This window comes from Aquarana catesbeiana, linkage group LG08 (genome assembly GCF_042186555.1).
Source record: "Aquarana catesbeiana isolate 2022-GZ linkage group LG08, ASM4218655v1, whole genome shotgun sequence".
Lineage (NCBI taxonomy): Eukaryota > Metazoa > Chordata > Amphibia > Anura > Ranidae > Aquarana > Aquarana catesbeiana.
The window spans coordinates 24,797,354-24,815,487 of record NC_133331.1 but is presented as its reverse complement, the minus strand read 5'-3'; the positions used below and the strand labels follow the sequence as shown (position 1 = coordinate 24,815,487).

The window sequence follows — 18,134 nt, the reverse complement described above, 5'->3', positions numbered from 1 at the left end:
ATATATTTGAATATAAAATATAATTTTATTAATACACCATTACAAAAAACAGGATATCCAAACATAGATAAGAACATTGTGTTCAATGTTCAAAACAGAACAATATAAAATACAAGGGTGTCTATACAAGTATATTGCTGATACTTAATGTGCTTCAGAGGTGGAGACAGAAGGTATAGTGGGTCCTCACGGGACATATGGTCATCTACATGTTTCACGGAATGCTACCGCTTCATCAGGAGATTAATGTCTAGAATGAAATAGCAATTTATACATAAAGATCAAAGATACAAGGAACACATATTTAATACGAAATACATTTGGTAACTGGGGGAAAAAACAGATGGGTACCAGTATCAACAATATACTTGTATAGATACCCTTGTATTTTCTATTGTTCTGTTTTGAATATTGAACACAATGTTCTTATCTATGTTTGGATGTCCTGTTTTTTTATTATTGTGTATTAATAAAATTATATTTTTTATTCAAATTTGTAAGTTGTTCTATTGGTACCGAGATAGTCCATTCTCTTATGTTTAAAGACTAGTTTGGGGAACTGTCTCCATCCCCAATTTTCAATCTTACCACCTCCGTTTGTTTCCAATTATTGAAATTCTCCAGCCCCTCAAGCTGAGGTAAATTTGTATTACCCCATATAGGTGTATACTCTGTAGGCCCTGTATACTGAAACAAAGACCGTGTTATGCTCCACACTTTTGATAGCAAAGGTATCGTGGGGCAGTTACCCTCCCCCTTTAGTGAGCCTGCTTCTAGTGCTTCTACCAAAAGAAGTGTGTGGGGTGCAAGCTAGCAAGACACATGAACTTTAAGTGGTAACACTATTGTGCAATGCCCAGCCCATATGTTGAAGCTGAGTCGCAAAAAAATAGCTCCACGGATGTGGTACTGACAACGCCGACCACAGGTAATTCCATTTAACACTAATGAATGCTTTGGACATGTCAAGAGAAAGTATAGCTCTTGAGCCTCTCACTTCTGTTGGAAGCCTCTCACTTTTGTCATTTTGACACACTGTGCTCCAGAACCTGAGTCAGCAGCTCCTGTTTAAATAATTGATATGTCATTGATAAATAAATTGTAACTATAAGATTGTTACTAGTTTTTTGATGTGCAGAGCAAAGGATATTTCTATGATGAATTAATACATAACTTAGAAAAAGGAGTTTGCAATGGGCAAGGGTGGGCCAACCTGTTTTGTGCATTGAAAGCTTAGAAGTACTAAACATACACTTCTCTCAGCAATGGGTGAGGATTTTGACACTCAAGGCAGAACAGGAAGATATAATACACCCCCCCCCCCCGTGTCTTCAGGTGATATCTTCTTCTTGACCATGATAAAATGTACTACATCTGGAAAACTTTGGTCATAAACAATTGTGGTTTGTTGTGCTTTCAATTATCAACTTACTTTTCATACTAAGTCTGGTTATGGTGACTGGAATAAATAGGCATAATAAAAAAAATAATCTTTAGCCAAAGAAGATTCCTCACACAGAGATCTGATTTGTTTGAGATATAAGAAGCCAGGAGTTGAGTGATGTGACCACAGCCACCAAAGAGGAGAAAAGCAAAAAAAAAAAAGGAAATCTACCCCAAATTTTATTTTTATATAATTGACAATTTAACTTATGTATATAAGCCTTGTCTTGTCTAGTACTTTCTACTAACTAAAGCTAATAAAGTTGGTAGCACTTACCCGTTTTCTCCTCACAAAGCATATGCAAGATGAGGCGCATGATGTCATTGATGACTCAGTGGAGAATGAATAAGTTGGCCACCAATGTCATCTTGTGCCTCATCTTCCATATTACCTTGCTGAAAAAAATGACTTTTCCGTGATATATTGGGGAGAATTTTTTTTCTTCAAGCAGATGATTGTAAGGTCATACAAAGCATGGCCAACAAGAGGTGAAAAGGTTGTGCAGTGCTACATACTGATGACAATTTTTGTGAAGGGGAAAAGGTCCACTTTAACTAAGTTCATTAGGCTGAAATGTAAGTTTAGGATTCATTTCACAGTTATGATCCAACTATCAGGACAAATACTAACCCAACGCTATCACCAAATGGTAACAGGAGACTTTAACCATTTTATGTTATTATAATATGAATATTAAGATGTGATATGTTTTTTTTTTTCACAGCTGCAGGACAGACTGATACAGAGAAGTGAAATACAGACAGACATGGTCACCTTATATCTGAATGAGGTTTGAATGCCTTTTTTCATCTACCTATTGAGTTGATATGGCAGCTATATGATGTATATCACAATCATGCTGCAGAGAGGATGCATGTAGCCAGGTGCAGTTTACATTCTCCACTGCAGGTGGCAATCTTCTGCAGTAGTGTTGCAGTTCGAGAGGAAGTCAAGAGAAACATGGTTCCTCTATGGTTTCTTGGGGAAGCTATCCCATTGGATGCTGCCATTCCATGTGACTCTAGCAGCCATCTCAGATCAGGCAGAGCCTTTTTAAGGCCCTGGCTCCCAAGTTTGGCACACATTTTCGAGTTGGTAGAGTAAGGACAGGTACCTTGTCTGGTAGGGACAGAACTAGTGGCAGGGAAAGGTTCCTGACAAGGAGGGAAAATGTAGGGCTCACAACTTCTCTGGACATCTACCTCCTTGGGTACAAGATGGCAAGGCCGCATTCTGCCCCTCTCAATTAGGCTCTGTCAGTTCAGCTGAATACTGCTCTCTACTTGCTGTTGGAACCAAAAATGTTCCCAGTTGGTTGCCTTCCCATCAGATTATTTGTGAACTGGGAGTTCTTTCATTGCACTGGGACTGTGTGTGTGTGTGTTGTACTGGTTCTACATACAAATGCATCTAATTTGAATCACTTATCTCTCATTGTGCAGTCAGCAGAAACTTGCATTGGATGGCCTCGCCTTAACTGTAAAATAATTTAAAGGTGGCACTGGATCTATCTAAATGGTTCAAAGAATGTTATAAGAGTCTCTGAATTTACCATCAGGAATATGCATATGCCTGTATACTATATACACACACTATATTACCAAGAGTATTGGGACGCCTGCCTTTACATGAACATGAACTTTAAAGAGGAAGTAAACTCCGGGTTTTTTTTTTTTTTTTCATTTTTTTTCTTCCCTGAAAAGTAAAGGCATAATGTGCTAGTATGCATCACATACTAGCACATTATGTGACACTTACCTGCAAATGAAGCCTGTGCCGTCCCCGCTGCAGGCCACATCAATCTTCGCCTATCTTCCTTCCGGGGCCATGGACTCTGGCTGGAGCTGCATGACGTCACTCCCGCGCGTGGGCGCTGCCGCCGATCACGGCACCGACTTCTTAAGAAAGGGTACGGGTGGCAGTTCCTTCAGAGCGCATGTGCCGATGACCTCATTGGCGCAGTATACAGTAAATATCTCCTAAGCGGCGCTCATTTAGGAGATTTTTACAGTACCTATAGATAAGTCTTATTCTAGCCTTACCTATAGGTAAAAACATTAGAGGGAGGCTTAAAATCTCTTTAACCACTTAAGGACCGCCTCACGCCGATGTACGTCGGCAAGGCGGCACGGGCAGGCAAAATCACGTACAGGGTACGTGATTTGCCTCCCGCGGGTGGGGGGTCCGATCGGACCCCCCCCGCCGCCCGAGGCGGTCCCATTCTGTCCCCCGGCGATCAGAGACGAGGGGGAGGCCATCCGTTCGTGGCCCCCCCTCGCGATCGCCGCCGGCCAATGAGAACACTCCTTTGCTGCTGTATGCTAAACAGCAGCAAAGGAAGTGATGTCATCTCTCCTCGGGTCGGTATTTTCCGTTCCGGCCCGAGGAGAGAAGACATCTATGTGAGTGCACCAACACACACACACACAGTAGAACATGCCAGGCATACAAAACACCCCGATCCCCCCCCGATCGCCCCCCGATCCCCCCCCAATCACCCCCCCCCTGTCACAAACTGACACCAGCAGGTTTTTTTTTTTTTTTTTTCTGATTACTGCTAGGTGTCAGTTTGTGACAGTTACAGTGTTGGGACAGTTACTGTTACCCCCCTTTAGGTCTAGGGTACCCCCCTAACCCCCCCTAATAAAGTTTTAACCCCTTGATCACCCCCTGTCACCAGTGTCGCTAAGCGATCATTTTTCTGATCGCTGTATTAGTGTCGCTGGTGACGCTAGTTAGTGAGGTAAATATTTAGGTTCCCCGTCAGCGTTTTATAGCGTCAGGGACCCCCATATACTACCTAATAAATGTTTTAACCCCTTGATTGGCCCCTAGTTAACCCTTTCACCACTGATCACCGTATAACCGTTACGGTTGACGCTGGTTAGTTTGTTTATTTTTTATAGTGTCAGGGCACCCGCCGTTTATTACTGAATAAAGGTTTAGCCCCCCCGATCGCCCGGCGGTGATATGCGTCGCCCCAGGCAGCGTCAGATTAGCGCCAGTACCGCTAACACCCACGCACGCAGCATACGCCTCCCTTAGTGGTATAGTATCTGATCGCATCAATATCTGATCCAATCAGATCTATACTAGCGTCCCCAGCAGTTTAGGGTTCCCAAAAACGCAGTGTTAGCGGGATCAGCCCAGATACCTGCTAGCACCTGCGTTTTGCGCCTCCGCCCTACCCAGCCCAGCCCACCCAAGTGCAGTATCGATCGATCACTGTCACTTACAAAACACTAAACGCATAACTGCAGCGTTCGCAGAGTCAGGCCTGATCCCTGCGATCGCTAACAGTTTTTTTGGTAGCATTTTGGTGAACTGGCAAGCACCAGCACCAGCCCCAGGCAGCGTCAGGTTAGCGCCAGTACCGCTAACACCCATGCACGCACCATACACCTCCCTTAGTGGTATAGTATCTGAACGGATCAATATCTGATTCGATCAGATCTATACTAGTGTCCCCAGCAGTTTTGGGTTCCCAAAAACGCAGTGTTAGCGGGATCAGCCCAGATACCTGCTAGCACCTGCGTTTTGCCCCTCCGCCCAGGCGAGCCCAGCCCACCCAAGTGCAGTATCAATCGATCACTGTCACTTACAAAACACTAAACGCATAACTGCAGCGTTCGCGGAGTCAGGCCTGATCCCTGCGATCGCTAACAGTTTTTTTGGTAGCATTTTGGGGAACTGGCAAGCACCAGCCCCAGGCAGCGTCAGGTTAGCGCCAGTACCGCTAACACCCACGCACGCAGCATACACCTCCCTTAGTGGTATAGTATCTGATCGCATCAATATCTGATCCGATCTGATCTATACTAGCGTCCCCAGCAGTTTAGGGTTCCCAAAAACGCAGTGTTAGCGGGATCAGCCCAGATACCTGCTAGCACCTGCGTTTTGCCCCTCCGCCTGGCCCAGCCCAGCCCACCCAAGTGCAGTATCGATCGATCACTGTCACTTACAAAACTCTAAACGCATAACTGCAGCGTTCGCAGAATCAGGCCTGATCCCTGCGATCGCTAACAGTTTTTTTGGTAGCGTTTTGGGGAACTGGCAAGCACCAGCGGCGTAGTACACCCCGGTCGTAGTCAAACCAGCACTGCAGTAACACTTGGTGACGTGGCGAGTCCCATAAGTGCAGTTGAAGCTGGTGAGGTGGCAAGCACAAGTAGTGTCCCGCTGCCACCAAAAAGACAAACACAGGCCCGTCGTGCCCATAGTGCCCTTCCTGCTGCATTCGCCAATCCTAATTGGGAGCCCACCACTTCTGCAGCGCCCGTACTTCCCCCATTCACATCCCCAACCAAATGCAGTCGGCTGCATGAGAGGCATTTTTATGTCCTCCCGAGTACCCCTACCCAACGAACCCCCCCAAAAAAGAGGTAGTGTCTGCAGCAAGCGCGTATATAGACGTGACACCCGCTATTATTGTCCCTCCTGTCCTGACAATCCTGGTCTTTGCATTGGTGAATGTTTTGAACGCTACCATGCACTAGTTGAGTATTAGCGTAGGGTACAGCATTCCACAGACTAGGCGCACTTTCACAGGGTCTCCCAAGATGCCATCACATTTTGAGAGACCCGAACCTGGAACCGGTTACCGTTATAAAAGTTAGTTACAAAAAAAGTGTAAAAAAAAAAAAATATATGAAATAAAAAAAAATAGTTGTCGTTTTATTGTTCTCTCTCTCTCTATTCTCTCTCTCTATTGTTCTGCTCTTTTTTACTGTATTCTATTCTGCAATGTTTTATTGTTATTGTTATTGTTATTGTTATTATGTTTTATCATGTTTGTTTTTCAGGTATGTAATTATTTATACTTTACTGTTTACTGTGCTTTATTGTTAACCATTGTTAACCATTTTTTTGTCTTCAGGTACGCCATTCACGACTTTGAGTGGTTATACCAGAATGATGCCTGCAGGTTTAGGTATCATCTTGGTATCATTCTTTTCAGCCAGCGGTCGGCTTTCATGTAAAAGCAATCCTAGCGGCTAATTAGCCTCTAGACTGCTTTTACAAGCCGTGGGAGGGAATGCCCCCCACCGTCTTCCGTGTTTTTCTCTGGCTCTCCTGTCTCAACAGGGAACCTGAGAATGCAGCCGGTGATTCAGCCAGCTGACCATAGAGCTGATCAGAGACCAGAGTGGCTCCAAACATCTCTATGGCCTAAGAAACCGGAAGCTACGAGCATTTTATGACTTAGATTTCGCCGGATGTAAATAGCGCCATTGGGAAATTGGGGAAGCATTTTATCACACCGATCTTGGTGTGGTCAGATGCTTTGAGGGCAGAGGAGAGATCTAGGGTCTAATAGACCACAATTTTTTCAAAAAAGAGTACCTGTCACTACCTATTGCTATCATAGGGGATATTTACATTCCCCGAGATAACAAAAAAAATGATTAAAAAAAAAAATATGAAAGGAACAGTTTAAAAGTAAGATTAAAAAAGCAAAAAAATAATAAAGAAAAAAAAAAAAAAAAAAAAAAAGCACCCCTGTCGCCCCCTGCTCTCGCGCTAAGGCGAACGCAAGCGGCGGTCTGTCGTCAAACGTAAACAGCAATTGCACCATGCATGTGAGGTATCACCGCGAAGGCCAGATCGAGGGCAGTAATTTTTCCAGTAGACCTCCTCTGTAAATCTAAAGTGGTAACCTGTAAAGGCTTTTGAAGGATTTTAAACATGTATTTATTTTGTTGCCACTGCACGTTTGTGCGCAATTTTAAAGCATGTCATGTTTGGTATCCATGTACTCGGCCTAAGATCATCTTTTTTATTTCATCAAACATTTGGGCAATATAGTGTGTTTTAGTGCATTAAAATTTAAAAAAGTGTGTTTTTTCCCCAAAAAATGCGTTTGAAAAATCGCTGCGCAATTACTGTGTGAAATAAAAAAATGAAACACCCACCATTTTAATCTGTAGGGCATTTGCTTTAAAAAAATATATAATGTTTGGGGGTTCAAAGTAATTTTTTTGCAAAAAAAAATAACTTTTTCATGTAAACAATAAGTGTCAGAAAGGGCTTTGTCTTCAAGTGGTTAGAAGAGTGGGTGATGTGTGACATAAGCTTCTAGATGTTGTGCATAAAATGCCAGGACAGTTCAAAACCCCCCCAAATGACCCCATTTTGGAAAGTAGACACCCCAAGCTATTTGCTGAGAGGCATGTCGAGTCCATGGAATATTTTATATTGCGACACAAGTTGCGGGAAAGAGACAAATTTTTTTTTTTTTTTTTGCACAAAGTTGTCACTAAATGATATATTGCTCAAACATGCCATGGAAATATGTGAAATTACACCCCAAAATACATTCTGCTGCTTCTCCTGAGTACGGGGATACCACATGTGTGAGACTTTTTGGGAGCCTAGCCGCGTACGGGACCCCGAAAACCAAGCACCGCCTTCAGGCTTTCTAAGGGCGTGAATTTTTGATTTCACTCTTCACTGCCTATCACAGTTTCGGAGGCCATGGAATGCCCAGGTGGCACAAAACCCCCCCAAATGACCCCATTTTGGAAAGTAGATACCCCAAGCTATTTGCTGAGAGGTATAGTGAGTATTTTGCAGACCTCACTTTTTGTCACAAAGTTTTGAAAATTGAAAAAAGAAAAAAAAAAAATGTTTTTTCTTGTCTTTCTTCATTTTCAAAAACAAATGAGAGCTGCAAAATACTCACCATGCCTCTCAGCAAATAGCTTGGGGTGTCTACTTTCCAAAATGGGGTCATTTGGGGGGGTTTTGTGCCACCTGGGCATTCCATGGCCTCCGAAACTGTGATAGGCAGTAAAGAGTGAAATCAAAAATTTTCACCCTTAGAAATCCTGAAGGCAGTGATTGGTTTTCGGGGTCCCGTACGCGGCTAGGCTCCCAAAAAGTCCCACACATGTGGTATCCCCATACTCAGGAGAAGCAGCTAAATGTATTTTGGGGTGCAATTCCACATAGGCCCATGGCCTGTGTGAGCAATATATCATTTAGTGACAACTTTATGAAAAAAAAAAAAAAGTGTCACTTTCCCGCAACTTGTGTCAAAATATAAAATATTCCATGGACTCAATATGCCTCTCAGCAAATAGCTTGGGGTGTCTACTTTCCAAAATGGGGTCATTTTGGGGGGTTTTGTGCCACCTGGGCATTCCATGGCCTCCGAAACTGTGATAGGCAGTGAAGAGTGAAATCAAAAATTTACACCCTTAGAAATCCTGAAGGCGGTGATTGGTTTTCGGGGCCCCGTACGCGGCTAGGCTCCCAAAAAGTCCCACACATGTGGTATCCTCGCACTCAGGAGAAGCAGCTGAATGTATTTTGGGGTGCAATTCCACATAGGCCCATGGCCTGTGTGAGCAATATATCATTTAGTGACAACTTTTTGTAAATATTTTTTTTTTTTTTTTTTGTCATTTTTCAATCACTTGGGACAAAAAAAAAAAAATATTCAATGGGTTCAACATTCCTCTCAGCAATTTCCTTGGGGTGTCTACTTTCCAAAATGGGGTCATTTGGGTGGGTTTTGTACTGCCCTGCCATTTTAGCACCTCAAGAAATGACATAGGCAGTCATAAACTAAAAGCTGTGTAAATTACAGAAAATGTACCCTAGTTTGTAGACGCTATAACTTTTGCGCAAACCAATAAATATACGCTTATTGACATTTTTTTTACCAAAGACATGTGGCCGAATACATTTTGGCCTAAATGTATGACTAAAATTTAGTTTATTGGATTTTTTTTATAACAAAAAGTAGAAAATATCATTTTTTTTCAAAATTTTCGGTCTTTTTCCGTTTATAGCGCAAAAAATAAAAACCGCAGTGGTGATCAAATACCATCAAAAGAAAGCTCTATTTGTGGGAAGAAAAGGACGCAAATTTCGTTTGGGTACAGCATTGCATGACCGCGCAATTAGCAGTTAAAGCGACGCAGTGCCAAATTGGAAAAAGACCTCTGGTCCTTAGGCAGCATAATGGTCCGGGGCTCAAGTGGTTAATGGCATCCCAGTCTTAGTCCATATGGATCAATATTGGGTCAGCCCATCCTTTGCAGCTATAACAGTCAACCCTTCCAGGAAGGCTGTCCACAAAGTTTAGGAGCATTTATGGGAATGTTTGACCATTCATCCAAAAGTTTTTGTGAGGTCAGGCACTGATGTTGGAGAGAAGGCCTGGCTCACACTCTGCGCTCTAATTCATCCGATTTGGAGGAGTGCACAAAGCAAGGTCCATAAAGACATGGATAAGCGAGTTTGGGGTGGAGGAACTTGACTGGCCTGCACAGTCCTGACCTCAATCTGATAGAACACCCTTGGGATAAATTAGAGCAGAGACTGTGAGCTAGGGCTTCTCATCCAACATCAGTTCCTGACCTCACAAATGCACTTCTGGAAGAATGGTCAAACATTCTCATAGACACACTCCTAAATCTTGCGGACAGCATTCCCAGAAGAGTTGAAGCTGTTATAGCTGCAAAGCGTGGGCCAATTCAATATTGTACCCTACAGACTAAACCTCGTACACGCGATCGGATTTTCCGTCAGGAATTGTGTAATGACAGACTGTTGGTGGAAAATCTGACCATTTATACGCTCCATCGGACAATTGTTGTCGGATTTTCCGCAGACAAATGTTGAATGGCAGGTTTTAAAATTTTCCATGGACAGTGGCCTGTTGTCGGATTTTCCCAGTGTGTGTACACAAGTCCGTCGGACAAAAGTCCAAAGTACAAACACGCATGCTCGGAAGCAAGGACAAGCTGGAAGCGGTCGGTCTTGTAAACTAGCGATTGTAATGGAGAATTAACATTCGTGACACAGCAAATTATGAAAACTGTAAATGCAGCGCACAATTCTCTTCTTCTTTAATGGGATAATAATGAAGCTTCTTTGCTGGTGATACCGATGGAGCTATTGCAATCCAATTTTCAAAGGCTTTTTTTTTCTTGTGATATCAAGAATAATATTATTATGCTTGTTATTTTTTTTTTTTTTGGGCAAGTTACTACAACACCATTATACTGTAGTTTTTAAGATCAAGGATACAACTATGTTGGTGACCCTTGTTAATTTTTCATTGTATTTTTTTTAAATGTAACTGCCTACTCCCAAGCTGTCATTTGAAGTAAAACACACGTAGCCAAGTATTATTCTCCACAATTTTTTTTATTGTGCATTAAAAAAGAAAACAAATAAAATTAGACATGCTATCTGCCAATAGAATTTAACCAAGAAGTGCATTCTATGCATCCAAAAATATAAAAAATATACCAAATCAAATTATTATTCAACCAAAAAATAAAATAAAAGCCTCATGCATGTGTCCTGCTTCTTAATATAGGGGGTCACCAATTCCAAGAGTTGGTGAAAGCAGGGGTCCATCATCCGGAGATAATTCAGAAAAGCTTCTGGATTATTTTCCTGGAGCTCCCGCAGCAAAGGCATATGACATAATTGGTCATGATTAATAAAGCAACCAATTTTTGTTCCAAGAAATCCTCCTCCTCCTGTTCCTGGACTGGACTTGGGTCAAAGCAATAACTCCAAGGCCAATAATAAATAACACGTTATCTCCTCCAATTCCGCAACATGGCTGGTTGACGAACGGCCGTTCAGAAACGAAATGAAAAGCACAAAATGAAAAGCATGAAATGAAAAGCGCAAATTAAAAAGTACGAATCAACACTCACCAAACTTCTACTAACACAAAATTAGCAGAAGGAGCCCAAAGGGTGGCGCTAAAGAGCTGAAAAACCACGTAGTACGTCACTACATTCATGTTTGTTGGCCGACAATTCCTTGCCGTTTGTATGCAAGACAAAATCCAGGCACACGCCTTCGGACGAAAGTTCGAGGTTTTGTCTGCACAAAATCATGTGTACGAGGCTTAGGACTGGGATGCCATTAAAATTCATGTACGTGTAAAGGCTGGTGTCCAAATACTTTTGACAATATAGTGTATATCCCTTCATCTGTTATATTTGGTTGAATAAATTGCACCTCTTCCTGGGTAAAAAAAATAAAAAATTGATTTGATTATCTACTGCATTTCTCTTCCTGAGACAAAAGCTGAAAGTTCTAAGGTTATCAACACATCTCATGCCAATACTGAGGCTGATGGGACTTTTGGTGTGGACTGAGATTTGAATATGCATATCAACATACATTTTATTACAAGATTTTATGTGTGCAGACAAGTAAAGCATAGAGTAAATAAACTAGTTCACAAAGCCAAAGACAGTTTATAAGTAAATGGAAACTGTAACATAACACAGTTCACTGGACAACATAAGTCACAGGTTCTTATGCAAAGATACTTAAAACTTAAAGGCAATGATAATGCTGAAAATGGTTGATCAAAAGGTTTCTCAATACCACTGTTATATCTACACAAAGTTATAAGTTTGCCCAATGGCACATCTGTTTCTAATAAATATACCCTTTATCAGGTACTTCACATAAGGTGTCTCCTTATAAAGCTAAGGTGGTCCTTGACCAGGCCGTATTGCTTTAATTACATTGATTAGGCAACTATCCGAGCAAAACAACAGCATTTTGACATTGAAGACATTTCTCTTTTCCGTATTTTAGCTCCCAACAGTTTATTTTTAGCGCAATCATTTTTTTTTTTTACAAAATTTAGTTTAGTTTTGATTAGAAGAAAAAATGAAACACAATCAGAAGTGAAAGAAAATTTCCCCAAAGCTGGGCAAAAATCCTTTAGGGAACACATGTCCACATTGCAAGAATTCTAAATGAAAATTCTAAACGAGGAGCCTTGATGAAGGGGAAACTGTAATCACCCTAAAACATGTTGGCTACTCACCTTTATGGGCACTAAGTGTATCTGTGATCAAGAATGATCTGCCTGACTTTTGTCATTGAGGTTCATCTTTCTGACAATAAGAGTTATGTGCTTGTTATATTAAAGTAGTATTAAACCCAAAACCAAAAATGTTATATTTTGCAGTTTACCAATTATTAGATGTGGTGGGTGCATCAGTTTTCCTTTTCTTTTTTGTCTTTTTCCCTCTGTTTGCACCTGGTGATCTGGTCAGTAACACAGCTTCTGTATTAGTGAGACACAACTCTGGATGAATGAGAACAGGAGGCACAGCAGACAGCACCATTATCAGTTGGGGGGGAGGGGTAAATGTATTAGCAGATTCAAATACACTAACTAATGAAGCCAAACTCCAGATAACACTTTATAACCAGTTACTGCAAAGGGCTTTTGTTTTTTTTTTTTGTTACTATTGGGATAATGTTTTTACACTTTATAAATAGTAAATAAAAGCTGAACATTTTAACCAACCCTTCCAGTGTTAAATGGCTTGTCTCATCCATGTAAACTGATACATTCTGCTGGAGAGCTTGAGATTTTTAAAAATAACAAACTTGCTTGCTGAATCACCAGATGAAAACAGAAGAAAGTAAGTGTAGAACATTCAAAGTGTAGAACTTTAAGGACACCGCCACTCGCTGTTTCTTCTTTTTAAGGGCTTTGTTTGCCCATTTTTTTTATAAGAGAGTTCAGAAAACATAAACATAGGTTTCCCTTGCAGGGGTTTTTAGCATTTCTTCTCCTTCAACATAAACAACCTTCAGCCCTTTTCTGGCTTGTACTTGCAGCACTGCTGCTCTGGCCTTACACTCCAGGCCCTTGTCTGTGTCCTACAGACTGTTCACCAACCAACTTTGTGCACACAGCTAGAAGGCTCTTGCTGCACTGGCTAACCATTGAGCCCTCCTGACTCCTGGGCCAGACTTAATATCTCCCGGGGTGGAGATCAGAACCATGGTCAGGTGTCTACAAATAGCCCAGCACACACCTGACCAGCCAGTGTGCTGGTGATTCCCAAAGTCAGGACCCAGGACTGGGGATTTCATCCCACCCGGATCTCTCAGAAATCCCCGGGCTCCAGGTCCCAAAGTGGACTTTTCTAAGAAATAAGGAAACTGAAAAGCCAGTTTCCTCTCAAATACGCAAATCCCCTGGAGCCCCTCAACCTGCCGGTTTGAGAATCCTGCGGCATTACCCTGGTGGGGTACCAGACTGCCACAGTAAGCATAAAACAGAAAATGAATTCAGAAATCACTTCTAAGAATTGGTAAGCTGCAATATAATACATGTTTGCTTTTGGGTTTAATATAGCTTTAACTTTAAATTCAACAATTAAAACTGACACCATTTCCAAAACCCTACTCAAAAGCAAAAAATGGCAAGAGATACTGTATACGCTTTAAATACAACATAAAATTACTCTTTACTGTATTCATTAACTTGTTTATTAATAAATCTTCACCCTTTAGTACATCTTTCACACATTTGTATCATCTTTCACACCTGATATTTCCTTCATATTTTTTTTATTTGCCATTTTGTCTTGTTCTCTGCTGTTATCAAGCACTGTTATTTTGCTTACAGATGGGACATGATCCTGTAAACCTTTCCTTTATGGTGGAGCAGGACATTGAAGTCAAGAACCGGAAACCAGCCACAGTAAAAGTCTATGACTATTATGAGACAGGTAATGGCATTCTCAAGTTTGGTTACCATTATCATTCACATGACAGCTTTTTAAAAAAAAAGAATGAGCCATTAAGTTAAACCAGGAAGACCTTTTCCTACATCTCTATTGCCGCATACACACGGTCGGAATTTCCGACAACAAATGTTTGATGTGAGCTTGTTGTCGGAAATACCGACCATGTTTAGGCTCCATTGGAAATTTGCAGTCGGAATTTCCGACAAACAAAATTTGAGATCTGGTTCTCAAATTTTCCGACAACAAAATCTGTCGTCGTAAATTCCGATCATGTGTACACAATTTCGACGCACAAAATTCCACGTGTGCTTAAAATCAAGCAGAAGAGCCGCACTGGCTATTGAACTTCATTTTTCTCGGCTCGCCGTACGTGTTGCACGTCACCACGTTCTTGACATTCGGCGATTCCGACAACATTTGTGTGACTGTGTGTATGCAAGACAAGTTTGAGCCAATATCCGTCGGAAATAAATCCAGGATTTTGTTGTCGGAATGTCAATCGTGTGTACCAGTGGCGGCTGGTGCTTCATTTTTTTAGGGGGGCGCAAACAAAATCCCAACCAACCCCCCCCCCCTTGCCATCACTTGCCCGTGATGGGCCTATAGACACACAGAGGGATAGAATGGATTAGATAGATAGATAGATAGATAGATAGATAGATAGATAGATAGATAGATAGATAGATAGATAGATAGATAGATAGATAGATATATGCAGTTAGATAGATAGATAGATATATGCAGTTAGATAGATAGATAGATATATGCAGTTAGATAGATAGATATACAGATAGATAGATAGATAGATAGATAGATAGATAGATAGATAGATAGATAGATAGATAGATAGATAGATAGATAGATAGATATACAGATAGATAGATATACAGATAGATAGAGAGAGAGACATGTAGATAGATAGATAGATAGATAGATAGATAGATAGATAGATAGATAGATAGATAGATAGATAGATAGATAGATAGATAGATAGATAGATAGATAGATAGATAGATAGATAGATAGATAGATAGATAGATAGATAGATAGATAGATAGATAGATGCAGTTATACAGATAGATAGAGAGAGACATGTAGATAGATAGATAGATAGATAGATAGATAGATAGATAGATAGATAGATAGATAGATAGATAGATAGATAGATAGATAGATAGATAGATAGATAGATAGATAGATATATGCAGTTAGATAGATAGATATACAGATAGATAGATAGATAGATATATGCAGTTAGATAGATAGATAGATATATGCAGTTAGATAGATAGATATACAGATAGATAGATAGATAGATAGATAGATAGATAGATAGATAGATAGATAGATAGATAGATAGATAGATAGATAGATAGATAGATAGATAGATAGATAGATAGATAGATAGATAGATAGATAGATAGATAGATAGATAGATGCAGTTATATAGATATACAGATAGATAGATATACAGATATACAGATAGATAGATAGATAGATAGATAGATAGATAGATAGATAGATAGATAGATAGATAGATAGATAGATAGATAGATAGATAGATAGATATATGCAGTTAGATAGATAGATAGATAGATAGATAGATAGATAGATAGATAGATAGATAGATAGATAGATGCAGTTATATAGATATACAGATAGATAGATAGATAGATAGATAGATAGATAGATAGATAGATAGATAGATAGATAGATAGATAGATAGATAGATAGATGCAGTTATATAGATATACAGATAGATAGATATATGCAGTTAGATAGATATACAGATAGATAGATATATGCAGTTAGATAGATATACAGATAGATAGATATATGCAGTTAGATAGATAGATAGATATATGCAGTTATACAGATAGATAGAGAGAGACATGTAGATAGATAGATAGATAGATAGATAGATAGATAGATAGATAGATAGATAGATAGATAGATAGATAGATAGAGAGAGAGACATGTAGATAGATGCAGATAGATAGATAGATAGATAGATAGATAGATAGATAGATAGATAGATAGATAGATAGATAGATAGATAGATAGATGCAGTTATATAGATATACAGATAGATAGATAGATGCAGTTATATAGATATACAGATAGATAGATAGATGCAGTTAGATAGATATACAGATAGATAGATATATGCAGTTAGATAGATAGATAGATATATGCAGTTATACAGATAGATAGAGAGAGACATGTAGATAGATAGATAGATAGATAGATAGATAGATAGATAGATAGATAGATAGATAGATAGATAGATAGATAGATGCAGTTAGATAGATAGATAGATAGATAGATAGATAGATAGATAGATAGATAGATAGATAGATAGATAGACAGATAGACAGATAGATAGATAGATAGATAGATAGATAGATAGATAGATAGATAGATAGATAGATAGATAGATAGATAGATAGATAGATAGATAGATAGATAGATAGATAGATAGATAGATAGATGCAGTTATATAGATATACAGATAGATAGATATACAGATAGATAGATAGATAGATAGATAGATAGATAGATAGATAGATAGATAGATAGATAGATATATGCAGTTAGATAGATAGATAGATAGATAGATAGATAGATAGATAGATAGATAGATAGATAGATAGATATATGCAGTTAGATAGATAGATATACAGATAGATAGATAGATAGATATATGCAGTTAGATAGATAGATAGATATATGCAGTTAGATAGATAGATATATAGATAGATAGATAGATAGATAGATAGATAGATAGATAGATAGATAGATAGATAGATAGATAGATAGATAGATAGATAGATAGATAGATAGATATATGCAGTTATGTAGATATATAGATAGATAGATAGATAGATAGATAGATAGATAGATAGATAGATAGATAGATAGATAGATAGATAGATAGATGCAGTTATATAGATAGATAGATAGATAGATAGATAGATAGATAGATAGATAGATAGATAGATAGATGCAGTTATATAGATATACAGATAGATAGATATATGCAGTTAGATAGATAGATAGATATATGCAGTTATACAGATAGATAGAGAGAGACATGTAGATAGATAGATAGATAGATAGATAGATAGATAGATAGATAGATAGATAGATAGATAGATAGATAGATGCAGTTAGATAGATAGATAGATATATGCAGTTATACAGATAGATAGAGAGAGACATGTAGATAGATAGATAGATAGATAGATAGATAGATAGATAGATAGATAGATAGATAGATAGATAGATAGATGCAGTTAGATAGATAGATAGATATATGCAGTTATACAGATAGATAGAGAGAGACATGTAGATAGATAGATAGATAGATAGATAGATAGATAGATAGATAGATAGATAGATGCAGTTAGATAGATAGATATACAGATAGATAGATAGATAGATAGATAGATAGATAGATAGATAGATAGATAGATAGATAGATAGATAGATAGAGAGAGAGACATGTAGATAGATGCAGATAGATAGATAGATAGATAGATAGATAGATAGATAGATAGATAGATAGATAGATGCAGTTATATAGATATACAGATAGATAGATATATGCAGTTAGATAGATAGATAGATATATGCAGTTATACAGATAGATAGAGAGAGACATGTAGATAGATAGATAGATAGATAGATAGATAGATAGATAGATAGATAGATAGATAGATAGATAGATAGATGCAGTTAGATAGATAGATATACAGATAGATAGATAGAGAGAGAGACATGTAGATAGATGCAGATAGATAGATAGATAGATAGATAGATAGATAGATAGATAGATAGATAGATAGATAGATAGATAGATAGATAGATGCAGTTATATAGATATACAGATAGATAGATAGATAGATAGATAGATAGATAGATAGATAGATAGATAGATAGATAGATATATGCAGATAGATAGATAGATAGATAGATAGATAGATAGATAGACAGATAGATAGATAGATAGATAGATAGATAGATAGATAGATAGATAGATAGATAGATAGATAGATAGATAGATGCAGTTATATAGATATACAGATAGATAGATATACAGATATACAGATAGATAGATAGATAGATAGATAGATAGATAGATAGAT

The 18,134-nt window shown here is 38.8% G+C and overlaps 1 protein-coding gene across 1 annotated transcript in view; it reads left to right on the top strand.

Annotated features, from left to right (window-relative positions):
* The window catches only part of LOC141105639 (alpha-2-macroglobulin-like), a 205,295-nt gene that overhangs the window by 178,066 nt on the left and 9,095 nt on the right, over positions 1-18,134 (top strand). The window contains exons 33-34 of the mRNA XM_073595610.1: positions 2,169-2,234; positions 13,866-13,968. Coding sequence (XP_073451711.1) covers positions 2,169-2,234; positions 13,866-13,968 — 169 coding nt within the window. The remainder of the gene's footprint in view (positions 1-2,168; positions 2,235-13,865; positions 13,969-18,134) is intronic.